The sequence below is a fragment of the Ammodytes marinus genome (assembly GCF_949987685.1).
Source record: "Ammodytes marinus genome assembly, chromosome: 3".
NCBI classification, from domain to species: domain Eukaryota; kingdom Metazoa; phylum Chordata; class Actinopteri; order Uranoscopiformes; family Ammodytidae; genus Ammodytes; species Ammodytes marinus.
Genome location: NC_137232.1, coordinates 4,974,574 through 4,987,826, shown reverse-complemented (window position 1 = coordinate 4,987,826; position 13,253 = coordinate 4,974,574). Strand labels below are relative to the sequence as shown.

General features: G+C 39.7%; 1 protein-coding gene across 4 annotated transcripts in view; it reads right to left on the bottom strand.

Moving 5' to 3' along the window:
* Window positions 1-13,253, bottom strand: part of LOC307271566 (kinase suppressor of Ras 1-like) — a 36,407-nt gene that overhangs the window by 7,026 nt on the left and 16,128 nt on the right. For all 4 annotated transcript variants that reach the window (XM_080054082.1, XM_080054081.1, XM_080054079.1 and 1 more), the window contains exons 2-11: window positions 7,310-7,457; window positions 6,239-6,539; window positions 4,800-4,942; window positions 4,623-4,689; window positions 3,282-3,365; window positions 3,125-3,186; window positions 2,298-2,410; window positions 1,786-1,957; window positions 404-461; window positions 12-60 (exon numbers count right to left, since the gene is read on the bottom strand). In XM_080054082.1, coding sequence (XP_079910208.1) covers window positions 12-60; window positions 404-461; window positions 1,786-1,957; window positions 2,298-2,410; window positions 3,125-3,186; window positions 3,282-3,365; window positions 4,623-4,689; window positions 4,800-4,942; window positions 6,239-6,539; window positions 7,310-7,391 — 1,131 coding nt within the window. In that variant the 5' untranslated portion in view covers window positions 7,392-7,457. The remainder of the gene's footprint in view (window positions 1-11; window positions 61-403; window positions 462-1,785; window positions 1,958-2,297; window positions 2,411-3,124; window positions 3,187-3,281; window positions 3,366-4,622; window positions 4,690-4,799; window positions 4,943-6,238; window positions 6,540-7,309; window positions 7,458-13,253) is intronic.

Here is a 13,253-nt window from a genome sequence, read left to right as displayed (position 1 = left end):
GTAGAACTCACCTGTCCTTGTTCTACTGCTGTTGTCTCAGTGACGGCCAGCGGTGACACTCTGAGAGAGAAGCACAGGAATAAACAGCAGACTTACATTTGTTACGGTTATTATTAGACATAGACATGAGAGTAAGATATTTGATATTGATATTTTAAGAGTTAAAACATCTGATGAGGATATATTGGCGGATTTAAAAGTTTCTTATAATAATCCAAAGATAATATAAACAAACATATCGTGACTAAGCAATGAGCAGTGTCCAATCCCCAGTACTCTCTACTTGAAACACAGGAGACATTGTTTTCTAAATGACCTAGAACATATCTTTGACATGTCTGTGCTGAGATTTCCTTTTAGGTTAATATTAGCCAATATAGTACCTATGTCCGCTGTGTCTTACCCAGGCTCATTGTAGCTGCCAGAGTGTTGAATAGTAGAAGATGTGGAAGCAGGAACATCTGTTGGAAAATATCACTTCAGAATATGGCACTACTACAAAATAGTTCTCATGATTCCAAAATGCTACATACAGCCCTTTATTATGACCGTTATGTGTAACATAAGACGTGAGAATGAGATTCTTAGTGTAAAACTGAATCGTTCTTGATTTGTTTCTTTCAAAAAAACTATCTTGACCATAATATTTAATATCAGCACACTACACTGAATAGACAAGGCAAGGCAAGTGTATTCATATAGCACAATTCAGACACAAGGCCATTCAAAGTGCTTTACAGAGGCACAAGATACAATCAAGATGAGACACTAGAAATTGCACTCAAGAGACAACAAAAACAAAGAACAAATACAGGCAGACAAATTGCCAAGGCAAATGATAAAATAAAATAAAACTTTTAATTAAAATAAAATGACAGGTTAAAAGGGAAACAGAAAAGTCTTCAGATTTGATTTAAAAGAGCTGAGAGTTGCAGCAGACCTAAAGTTTTCTGGGAGTTTGTTCCAGATATTTGGTGCATAAAAACTAAAAGCTGCTTCTCCGTGTTTAGTCCTAACTCTGGGGACTGTCAGTAGACCTGTCCCAGACGACCTAAGGGCTCTGGATGGCTCAGAAATGTATTTTGACCCTACACTATTCAGTGCTTTATAAACCAACATCAACATATCGAATTGTGATTCTTTGATTGGCAGGAAGCCAGTGTACAGTAAAGACCTAAGAAATGGGGTGATGTGATCCACTTTTTTTGGTCCTAGCAGCAGCATTCTGAACTAGCTGAAGCTTTCTGATTGATTTTTTAGGAAGGCCTGCAAAGACACTGTTACAGTCGTCAAGTCTACTCAAGATAAATGCATGGACAAGTTTTTCTAAATCCTGCTGACAGGCAACATTTTGAGCATGTTAACGTGATAATAAATACATACAGTTGTTAAGTTATGAGAAGGGATTCAGTATAATTGAACAGCCCTCTAATGAATCAGGCTTGTAATATTACTGTGTTGAAGTGTCAATAAGGTGTTGTTTCAAAGGTATATTCATTTTGAAGGCCAAGGTTTGGTTGTTCGGTTTTACTCTACCGTATCATAATGGTGATAGGTGAAAGGAATATTTTGTCAAACTCACTTATATCAACGAGAAAAGAATAAATATTAGAAAAACATCTCAGTATACCTCAATGAGCAATGTCGAGTGTGTTTTAACGTTCTTCTGTTGGTTGCCCCATAAATCAAAACACGCAGTGATCAACCTTGTCTTATGTGAACCCTGCTTACATGGAACGTGCGTATACATGAATGATAACAGTGACCTGGGTGTTGTTGACCTACCTGGGAAGTGGAAGCAGTTGAGAGAGCCCTGTGGAGACGGGTTGAGAGGGGGGGTGACGCTCACACTGGGGGGGTTACTCTGCTGGAAATGTGCTGGGGACGAAGGGGTGGAGGAAGTGGCTGATGACGGGTTGCTGCTAGAGTCCATATGGCTTAAACTAGGAGCAGGCTCCTGTTAACGTGCACACAGACAGACAGACAGACAGACAGACACACACACACACACAAACACAGACGGACAGACAGACAGACAGACACAAACACAGACAGACATACACACACACACACACACACACACACACACACACACACACACACACACACACACACACACACACACACACACACACACACACACACACACACACACACACACACACACACAATTAATATAATAGTAAGGGCCTACCTACCATTGCCACATTGATCGTACTTTGACACTCTATTCAACATTCAACAACGCCCATAGCTGACTCTAAATATATTATAATAGAAAAGAAAGATGTACTTACCCTTTTGGTTACTGCCTTTGGTAAGGTGCCAAACTGCAGTGAGATCACGGCTGTGTGATCAATGCGATTATTGATATCTGATGGTACTGACTCTGCCCTGCGCATCCTCGGCACTACAAGTAAGATTGAAATATTAACCAATTTGACAGTAGTAGATAGGTTGACATGTTTAAAGTCTGTCTTTAAACAACAGTCAGTTGCCTATTTGTACAATTAAGCATTTTTTTTACTTTAATGCATTGAAGGACATTCAAACGTACAGTGGCCTTAAGCACATGTGTTTACACTTGTTTATCTCTATGTGTGTTTCTGTTCTTAATTTGAGCATCTTACTGATCTCCTTTTTCTGACCCTTGCCTGGCCTTTGTTTAAAACCTTGTGGTTTCATGCTTTTGGGTTCAAATCTGTAAAACCGCTTTTAGCCATAGTGCCCCTGACTCCTGGAACAGCCTACAACATACAATTAAAATAAATACACTCATAACTGTTAACCAATTTAAAATGATTATTTTGAATCAGCCCCTCTACACTTGTAACTGTTTTAATTAGGCTATAATGTCTCTCATTCAATTGATCTGAATGTTTTAAATTGTTGTTGTCTGTGTGTGTGTGTGTGTGTGTGTGTAAACTTGTTATGTATTCTCATTGTATATTGTGTATCTGTACAAACTCGACGTCATTGTAAAAGAGGGTCACCCCTCAATTGATCTTTCGAGGTTAAATAAAGGAAAATGAATGAATGAAATGTTCTGTGCACCCCCAGTTGTCCCCGCAATATGAAACAAAACGTACTTTCTAAGAAGGACATGGTGTTGAGCGTTGCTTACGTGTGAGAAATGATATCCGACATGAAGGAGCATCTTTGGTACATTTGTTGTGGCACTTTAGCCTGTAAACAGATGGAAATGATGTGCCCTAATGAGACCATGATGAGTAGTACTGTAATCACACAAAGTGGGCCAGCTCATATTGACATTCTCTTACTTGCAGTGTTTGCACTTCACACCAAACATCATGCTCCTGCGACACACTTGGCACGTCTGTGAGAGCCAGGACTTTGTTGAAAACCTACAAAGTACAGAAAGAGAAAAATGTCTGTAGTAGCAAATGAAGTGCAAAAGTAACTTTACATAACATGATTGTTTCAATATAAAAGCCCACTAGCCCTATAAAGCTGTGATTTTCAATATGACCCAGGGAAATCTTATTCTGAGGGTGATGCTAGAGGAAAGGAACCATTCAGATCTAGTTTAATGCCAATCTGCCAAACAGATTGACACATTTTACGATAAAATGTTATATTCCTGAATTAAAAAATGTAATTCTCTTGGAAGTATACATCCATTGATCCATCCATCCACGTTCATCCTCTTATTCGTGATTGTGTAGCAGGAGCAACAGCTCCCGGACCACATCAACCCGCTCTGACTGGGGGATCCTGAAGCGTTCCCAGGCCAGTGTGAAGGTATAATCTCTCTACCTAGTCCTAGGTCTTCCCAGAGGCCTCCTCCCAGCTGGATGTGCCTGGAACACTTCCCTAATGAGGCGCCCAGGGCACATCCTTACCAGATGCCCGAACAACCTCAACTAGCTCCTTTCTATCAAAGAAGCAGCAAATCTATAGTCTGGAAATCCAGACCCCCATCTGGAGCGATGTAGGGTCTGGCCACGAGCAATAGACCAAATACCACCTAATCCTCAAAGGCCAGGCTTATTGCCAAATGCAGTTTTAGTGGTGCAATAACCACATCCGAAACGCTTGTACTAAATAAGCGCTATTTATCTATCTCTCTTTCTCTCCGTCTCTCCGTCTCTCTGTGCTCGTTGCCAAAGAGGGTCAGATTCCGTCTCCATTCCGCCCCAAATGATGGAGCTTTTAGAACACGCAATCCATTCTTCGTGTATCTGGACCCTAGACCCCCCCCCCCCCTAGACTCTAAACCCCCAATGTGCTATGACATTTTTGAGGCGGCGCAACGTATCCAACGTAGTACAGGAGCCCTTACCCATTAACATACAACTACAAATATACTTCATCAAATAATCCCTTCTCAATGTCTATCTAACATCTTTAAACAGCACCTGTTGCATAAACCAACAGTTCTGTCACCTTAAAATATCAACTTTAGGTCAACAAGTTTGAATAATTTGTCAATTATTTTTGATAAAATGTCAGACAATGGGGGTGGGGGGAATCATACTTTCATAAACAGCCGATAATATGACACATCAACCTGCATGTCCACCACACAGCGGTCACTGTTTCATATTAAGTATTTTATTCTAAAACAAGTCATCACATCAACAGGGGAGATAGTAACTGACCTGTGTGTTACAGCCAGGCCAATGTCTCTTCTCAGTGTCTGAGGGGAACTCCTGTGCATGGTCACATCTGTCAGGAACATCAGAATGAAGTCAAAAACAAAAAGAGCCAATGGGGAAAATGAAACAGAATGAGTGCAGAATCAGTGCCAGTATGTATGTCCAGGAGGACGGACTCACTGTCCAGCAGGCAGGGGTTAGCAGGCATCATGTATGGGGCTGAGGCTGGGGTCTGCAGTGGAGACCGCAGTGATGAATCCTCAGGACTGTTCCCACTGCCATTAATGTGAATAGCAGCCAACACTTTGTTCTTCTTACAGGCCCTGTAAAGAGAGAGAGACACAAACAACCATTGTACCTTGTACACAGCAGCACACATCCTCTGACAGTTCAGGTGGATGGTAAACATGGAAGAAAAATAAACATCATGTTGTCATTGATAGCAGCCGCAGGTAGACCTTAGTGTCATAGTTAGGGGTAAATATAGTTTTGATTTGTCATCTTTCATTTGTATATGTGAGTGCCGAATGACACTGGCAGACTTTTCTCATGTGGCCCTAAAACTCTTCTGTACTTTAGTAGTGTAGTAAAAAGAAAGAGTATGTGATTTGGAACGCAGGGTGTGTCTGCAAAACTGACAATTTGGGCTAATGATGACAGAGTAAAAAAAAACGTACGTTAGTTCAGTCAGAACGCAACAGTTGGATTTCCTCATTGGCATCAGCTGCTTTACACAAAAAGTTAATTATTCTTATATAGTATACAGACTATACAGACAGTGATATGTCTGCTGAATCTGACGGATGTAGAACATTTCGTCCATTCCCAGTAATAAGTGTCTATGACTGAAGTTCATTTCAATTAATCATTTTGATGAGTGATCTTTCCCTTTCAAGGCAGGTCTCGGACATTCTTTTATTGTCATTGTTATGACGTACATTAATTACTGAGTTCATACCTGAATACAATAACCTAAGTCTGAACAGTTTTATACTCATTTGATGTTAAGCAGCTGAAAAGTAAGGCACAAGAGACACTGATCTAAAATCTGGTAACACTTTACAGGTACATTAATTAACTGTTAGTTAATGCTTAGTTAATGCATAGTTAATGCTTATTGAGCATTAACTTACTGTTAATGCTTAGTTATTAATAGTTAGTTAAGCTTGGTTAAGCAACAAAAATGCTCAGTTAACTAATGCTTAGTAGGGAGCGCCCTTATCTCAGTTGGTAGGGCGTCCCCCCCATGGGCCTTGGCCAGCAGCGGACCCGGGTTCGATTCCAGCCCGCGGTCGTTCTCTGCATGTCACTCCCCTCTCTGCCCCATTTCAACTCTGTCTCTACACTATCAATAAAGCATAAAAATGCCAAAAAAAATATCTTAAAAAAAAACTAATGCATAGTTAAACATTAACTAAGCACAACGGTTAGTTAATGCTTAGTTATTGATTATTAAGCATTAACTTAGCAGTTATTAATGGTACGGTAAGGCTCAGTTAATGCTCATCAAACATGCTCTAAGCATTGACTCACTGTTAATTAATGTACCCTTATTGTAAAGTGTTACCTAAAATCTTTCCCATAAGAACACGACTGGAGTATCATTTCCTTAAACCCACTTGTGCGTAGTGGGCTCCTCGATTCGATTGGCCAGCTGTGACTCCTGGCTCTTGCTTCTCCTCAGGGCGATGTTGGGGAGGAGCTGCAGCAGTTTGCGGGAGGATGGAGGTGGGGTGTGGGAGGGCCTTGCTGTGCGTGTCTTGGAGGCCACGGTGTTGGCTAGTGGCTGGGTGCTTGGCTCCAGGGTGAAAGTGTCATCTGAACATGGTACCACTGATATGGAGATGGAGCGGCCGTGGGTGCCAGGGGTTGGCTGCCAGGGGGTGGGAGGGCCATCGGAGCCACGCCTCTGGTCACTTCCTTGAGATCACAAATTAAAGAGAAAAATAAAGTACACATTGTCATACATCACAAATCAAATCCAGTTTACTGATCTGATATGAAACTATTTTAGTAACTACTTTCTACACAAGTGTATGACGCACTATAACGTGCATAGAATGTGTGTGTGTGTGTGTGTGTGTGTGTGTGTGTGTGTGTGTGTGTGTGTGTGTGTGTGTGTGTGTGTGTGTGTGTGTGTGTGTGTGTGTGTGTGTGTGTGCATGAATGTATGTATGTATAACATACTATTATCATGGTTAATAATATTTGTGTTTTTTACTAATGATAACTTTGTTTATAGAGCAATTAACAAAGTTATGAAGTTCTTAACAGTCAAACAAAAGCAGTAAACAGTCAACAATAAAAAGAGAGCCTGAGAGTCAGATCCATCTGACAACTGAGCAAACTGAACTACTTACTGTATGACCATTTGATAAAGTGGAAATCTCTGTGAGAGGCTGTTAAGAGCTTCATTCTTTTAATGGTCCAAAGTATAAACAATTGACACACAGGGAACCTGCAGCATATAGAGGCCAGTATATGCTCGGTCGGTAATAAAGATTTGATTTTAGATCATAAAAATGCAATTTTTTTTAAAGATTTTCTTTAACATTTTTGCTTTATCAGTTTTTAGAAGAAAAAAATGTAAAACATAAAAAGTATTTCCATTAATTGATTGTATTTGATGCATTTCCCTATGAGTGACCCCTTGTCAAAATGCAGGGCAGCCAGTGATCCTTGTTGTTCACCTGTTTCATTAGCACTCTTCAGACAGGAGAGAGCAGTAGCGAGGCCAGAACGATCTTCTGAGTTGGAGCTGAGGCGTCTCATCCTGTCCTGCAGTTGTGAGCCGGTCTCCTGCAGCAGTGCGTCCACTGAGAGTTTCCTTGCTGCAGCCTGTAGGGGACAGAAGGTGGGGGTCTCTGTCAATGACAAGGCTGCAACATCTGTACAAGACTGTGACTTTAACTAGAGCATTAATCAGCAGGATATATGATTTTTATATACTGTATATATTTATTTCTAAAACTATTTATTTATCAGTCTTGAATAATAATGTTTAAAAAAAACTTGTGTTAACATAACTAAAAACGAACATAAATTTAGTGTCTAAAGAAAATTGTAAAAAAATTAATAAAAGCTAGATGATAGAATTAAATAAAACATGTGATTAAAACATTTTTAAAAAGGAAACAAGCTGACAAATAGTAAGAAACACTTACATATAGGTACATTTGAACATTTACAATACTTGCACACAAACTTCTACTTACTAAATCTTTGTTCCTTCTTTTCTTTGTCTCACATAGAAAATTAGCAGCAGCAATGGTAAATACAGAAAGCCTCTTAAAATGAGATGAGATGAGATGGCCAAGTCATAAATACATTCATTTCTGCTTCACAAATAGAGCCTCAACATGATCATTCCACTAACAATGTATTAGGAGCATCTCAAAATGTTACAAAAATTTACTATAAAAAGGTATTATTTTGTCCATCCTTTTCAGTAGAAATGTCTACAGATGTAAATGAGTGCAAGGTGTTCAGTGGTTGAGAAGGGGAATACTGTAGTATACACCAGAAAATAAGAAAAGGAGCCCTTGTAGTAAATGTAAGTGTGTGTGTAACATGTGCATTTCATGCAATTATATATATTTTCACCTGCCTTTCATGTGAATGTTATATTGATCATGATCTGACAGACTTTTACAGTGTCACTGGGCGATCAACTGATCAACCCTGTCGGGTAGATCAGATCATAACCAGTTATTGCAGGTTCCCAAAAGAGTTGGGTGTACCACATTATGTAGCACACTTGCATAGAGAATACCACCAACCAGTAATGCAGAGAACATTTCCTGTTCATGGCAAACCAGGGATTTGCTTGTATCTCTGTAGCAATGGACAATGAAATGAGCCTTTCACATTCTATACACTGTTCACCTCTCATGCACCATAACAGTATTATTAATCAGCGTAACTAACTTTACAGAGCTATGACATCAGAAAGTCCCAAAAAGATCATGTAAACACACCCCATATGAGTTAGAAGAGCTCTAGTTTAGGGCATGCTCGCACAGGCTCATTCGCTCTTTCATAGTAAAAAATAAATAAAAAATAAATCTAATTTTTTTTATATCGGAGCCGACAGTCCGATATCTGATATGAAGATTTCGGCCATATCGAACCCGATACCGATACTGGATCGGACCCATCCCTAGTTTAGGGAAAGACAGCAAGGATTTTCTGTTCTCGTTATGGTGGAGAAACCTTTGAATCTGTTTTCTTTCAGATCTGTTTAGAAAACCAATACATGCATAGTTTACCTTTTTCAAATCAAGTTATAGCATTATATGTATGTGAGTGATTCTTGAGAAATGGGACAAAACAGGGTGCAATGTTGAAAAAATACAAACCCTATATTTCGGCAAATCAAATTACATGTTCAACAAATGGAATTAATCTAGTAGCCATTTGGTTTTTCTGTTGATGTTAGGTGCTAGTATGAACTACTTCAAGAAAATAAAATTATCAAAAACTGTCAAATAACTTCTTCAGAAATTGTAAGTCGGTGTTGACATATGGTTGTGACGCATGACTTTCAAGATTCGGAATGTAAAATATTCTTAAACTACAACACTTATCAGAGCCTGTCTGACTCAAATGTACTCTGCAGAGGTAGAATTTGACAAGAGGTCCTTAAAAGTGAAAGCTGCCCCTTATTTCGCCTGATTTTATTAAATTTTACATAATGAAATGTCTGACGGTGTTGACTTATAGTAAAGTTGTCCCACCACTTAGAATCCTTATAAAACATGAATTTGTTGTAGAAAAACAGTTTTTATTGATATGAGATTATTTAGTGTGGCTTTTGATGAAAAAAGCTCTTTTTAAATCATTAAAGTACATTTTTAATAGGTTTAATTGCATATGAAAGATTGAAACCTTATCTGAGGACACTGTTGTTGACGTCATGAGAAGATAACAAGTGTCATATATTTGACATAATAATGATAAAATTAAATTTAAGGGGATAATTGTGCTCCAGACATTCTATTCTTAATCCCTAATAACATCTACAATTTTAAATATTTTTAGTTTTAAACATAACAGCAGTTACATATGAAAGATGGCCTTTTGTCCCGGTTCTCAAGAATCACTGATGTATTATCATTAGGGGAGAGTGGCCTAAGTTGTGCAACTTTTCACTCAAAGTGACTTTAAAGTAAGGCCTTGACAGTAAAGTCTCCAACTCAAATATGTACATATATTTCAGGGTGTTGTGCATCCCTGGCAATAAAAACTTTGGATCTGGAATAAACTGTTGAAGAAATATAGCTTTCGGAAAAAAAGTTGTCTTGATGCACAACTTGCTCCCGGTGTGGTGTAAGTTGTGCGGTTGGAGAGAATACCATGGGGTGAATTGTGCCATTGATATATATCTCATAAACTGTAATGCAAGACAAATCCATCACTTATAAGGTGTATTTAAAGTAAATAAAGTAAATAGTTGACAAAGATTGAAGGACAATTTTTTTTAAACAAGGCCTAGCTGATCTAATGGCTTTACCTGCAAAGCTCACAATGACAAAGTCACCATCATCATCTTTCTGGCCATCTGAACTCTCATCAGTGGTGTCGTTAAGTGGAATTGAGATGTCACTCTCTTCTGAGCTACTGTAGACAATCACTTTCTTTTGGTGACCAGCGTATACAGCCATGCCAATGGCACAACTCTCAGAAATGTACTTTGCACTAGTTGCTCCGTGCTTGTGGAACCAACTGCCACCTGACAAATGTGATTCCCCTACATTTCTGCCTTTAAATCAAGGCTCAAAACCCATATGTACACCCTGGTGTTTCCTCCCCATTAACTATCTTACCTCTGCACTACTATCTGTGTTTATATGGATGTATGGGCTTTACGTCTTTTATTTTGGTTATTGTTATTTTACCTTCATTGTTTACCTACTGAATGCACTATGTACAGCACTTTGGACAGTGCAAACTGTCATAAATGTGCTTTTATAAATACATTTTACTACTTACTTACTTACTTACTTATAACTCACCCAGGCCCTTTGGCACAAATCACCCCAATCCCAGAAATTTGGATAATAAGCATGATGCAGCAATTTAGGGCTGACATCGTGCAAACTGTATAGACTCAAAATGTAGCATACCAAAGCACTAAAACATGTGTCAAATGCTTTCAAACTTATAATCGTCTATAATTGTTCAGACACAATAATCAAAAAACCTTGATCATGGAAATTTTACTTTGAAAGGCAAAACACAGTTTTTTGAGCTTAAATGTTCTTATTTCTTATTCCTTGTGTCTCCCTTCTTTACAGGATGAGTCAAATGGATGGCTCTTCTTAAATATGTGGTCACATTTCCAATTTCTTCCATGGTTTTCTAGAAACAAGGGGTGGCACAATTTCCAAAATGCACAACTTAGGCCACTCTCCCCTATATGTGTTGGTTGGCACCAACACAGAAGGATTATTACGTTTTATTGCATAGGCGATCTAGTAGCCATTTTTGACCAAAAAGTTCCAGGGTTCCGGATTCTTAATGATCTGATGCCACATTTATTATCTCTGAGGGAGTTTACATTGGTCATTCTCACAGTGGTGTAGCCTACATACCATGACATGACCACAGCAACCGCACCCAGGACAAGCTGAAAGAAGTTAGCCACAGGACGGAGACCTCACAGCCTGTGCCTGCTTCCTCAAACTAACACCAATCTGAGGAAAGACCTACAGAGGTATGGTAACATGCTCAACCAAGTTCACATTTCCTTCCGGGAATGACATAAGGTCTTACTTTGATCCACTCCAGGAAACCACACCATATCTGCATATCTCACAGATCCAACTGAGCACGTTCTATGCATATTCAAAACCAAGAGCTCAGTAACCCTGCCCACTAGTAGTGCAAGGTCAGATGTACTTTATGCAGTAGGGTTGTGCCATGAAGGGCAATGGAATCGTCTATTGGTGATCGTCTCACCTACCTGAAATGAAAGTGAAACCTAATTTACCTGACCTATTAATGTGGGCTGATCTTAAGGTGGAGTAAGCAAATGAATGAATAAATATTGTTACTAAACCATTAGTGAGTTGAGTGATTTGTGTCATAACAGTATTCCACAAGGCACATCACCAGGATTGGGCTGCCTGCCTGTCCTGGCTGCATGAATGACCTCTACACCCAGTGGTGAAGATAAAACGACATAACATAATTATAATTTCAAGATGTGACGTCAACACGAGAAGGAGGGTGGGGGGGGGGGGGGGGTGTGGACTGCAAATCTCCAAAAAATCCCCAAAAATTATGTATAGAGACAAACCATACAAACACCAGCCAAGCACATAAAGTAGGTGTTAATATGTCTGTCTGTCTGTCTGTCTGTCTGTCTGTCTGTCTGTCTGTCTGTCTGTCTGTCTGTCTGTCTGTCTGTCTGTCTGTCTGTCTGTCTGTCTGTCTGTCTGTCTGTCTGTCTGTCTGTCTGTCTGTCTGTCTGTCTGTCTGTCTGTCTGTCTGTCTGTCTGTCTGTGTGTGTGTGTGTGTGTGTGTGTGTGTGTGTGTGTGTGTGTGTGTGTGTGTGTGTGTGTGTGTGTGTGTGTGTGTGTGTGTGTGTGTGTGTGTGTGTGTGTGTGTGTGTGTGTGTGTGTGTGTGTGTGTGTGTGAGCTGGCGAGCACAACAGGCGGGCATCAACATATCAAGGACCCAGCAGCCTCCTGCAGTCAGGATGGGGACTGGTTGTCTTGGGATCACCCATGCCACTAAGTTGACCTCTTCCTGGTGAAGGTAGTGCCACTGGGGATGGCACACCCCCTTTTACACCTTAAAATACCTTGCGCAGGTATCCACTTTCGACCTAGATGTATCTACCTTAATTTTGGTTGCAGAGGACCTGTAGGCTAGAGGAGGACAGGACAGCCAGGAGACAGCAGAGGAGGGACAGGAGTAAAGCTCTGGTGGAGCCCCATGGTGTCTACTGACTGACACATTAAATCTCATAGATAGATGTGAGACAATGAGGTTGGGTAGTATCAGAAATGGTTAGTGTCATAACCCACACTGTGTCTAAATATGAACTGAAACTGAATCCAAGTGTGTCAAGAGGAGCAGTTGATAGTCAATAGTTGGGGCCATAAGGATGGAAACAACAAATGGGATATTCATTAATGTATCATTTTGTCTCATTTATTTAAAGGAAACTAAAAAAAACTGTTTTATCAAACCATGCTGATAGTTTAGGTTAGGGCAGGTTTCATCCTCTGAATTGTTTTGGTCGTGCGTACAGCATTAAAATAATTTTGATTTGATAAAGTCAATAACAACTACTTTTTCACTCAACAGTCTTAAGAAGTGTAAATGATTGACTCAGCATTGCTCTACTGTAATACTGTCAGACCCCTGATGAATAGATTGGAAACAATAAGGCTGAAAATCAATACAGCAGAACTAGAGATATTATGTTGTCATTGCATGCATCCTCCTTCCTACTTGTCAAATCCTGTCCCTTCTCTAAACCACAATGCAACTTGACCGAGTTGTAGTTTGCAGTTTGGTGGGAGATTTAAGTGTGTTTTGCTATCAGGCTAATGTAGCCTTGACGAACCTGCTATAGGTCTGGTAAGCTTACTTATTTTTAACTTCTCTCCCCCGGATTTATT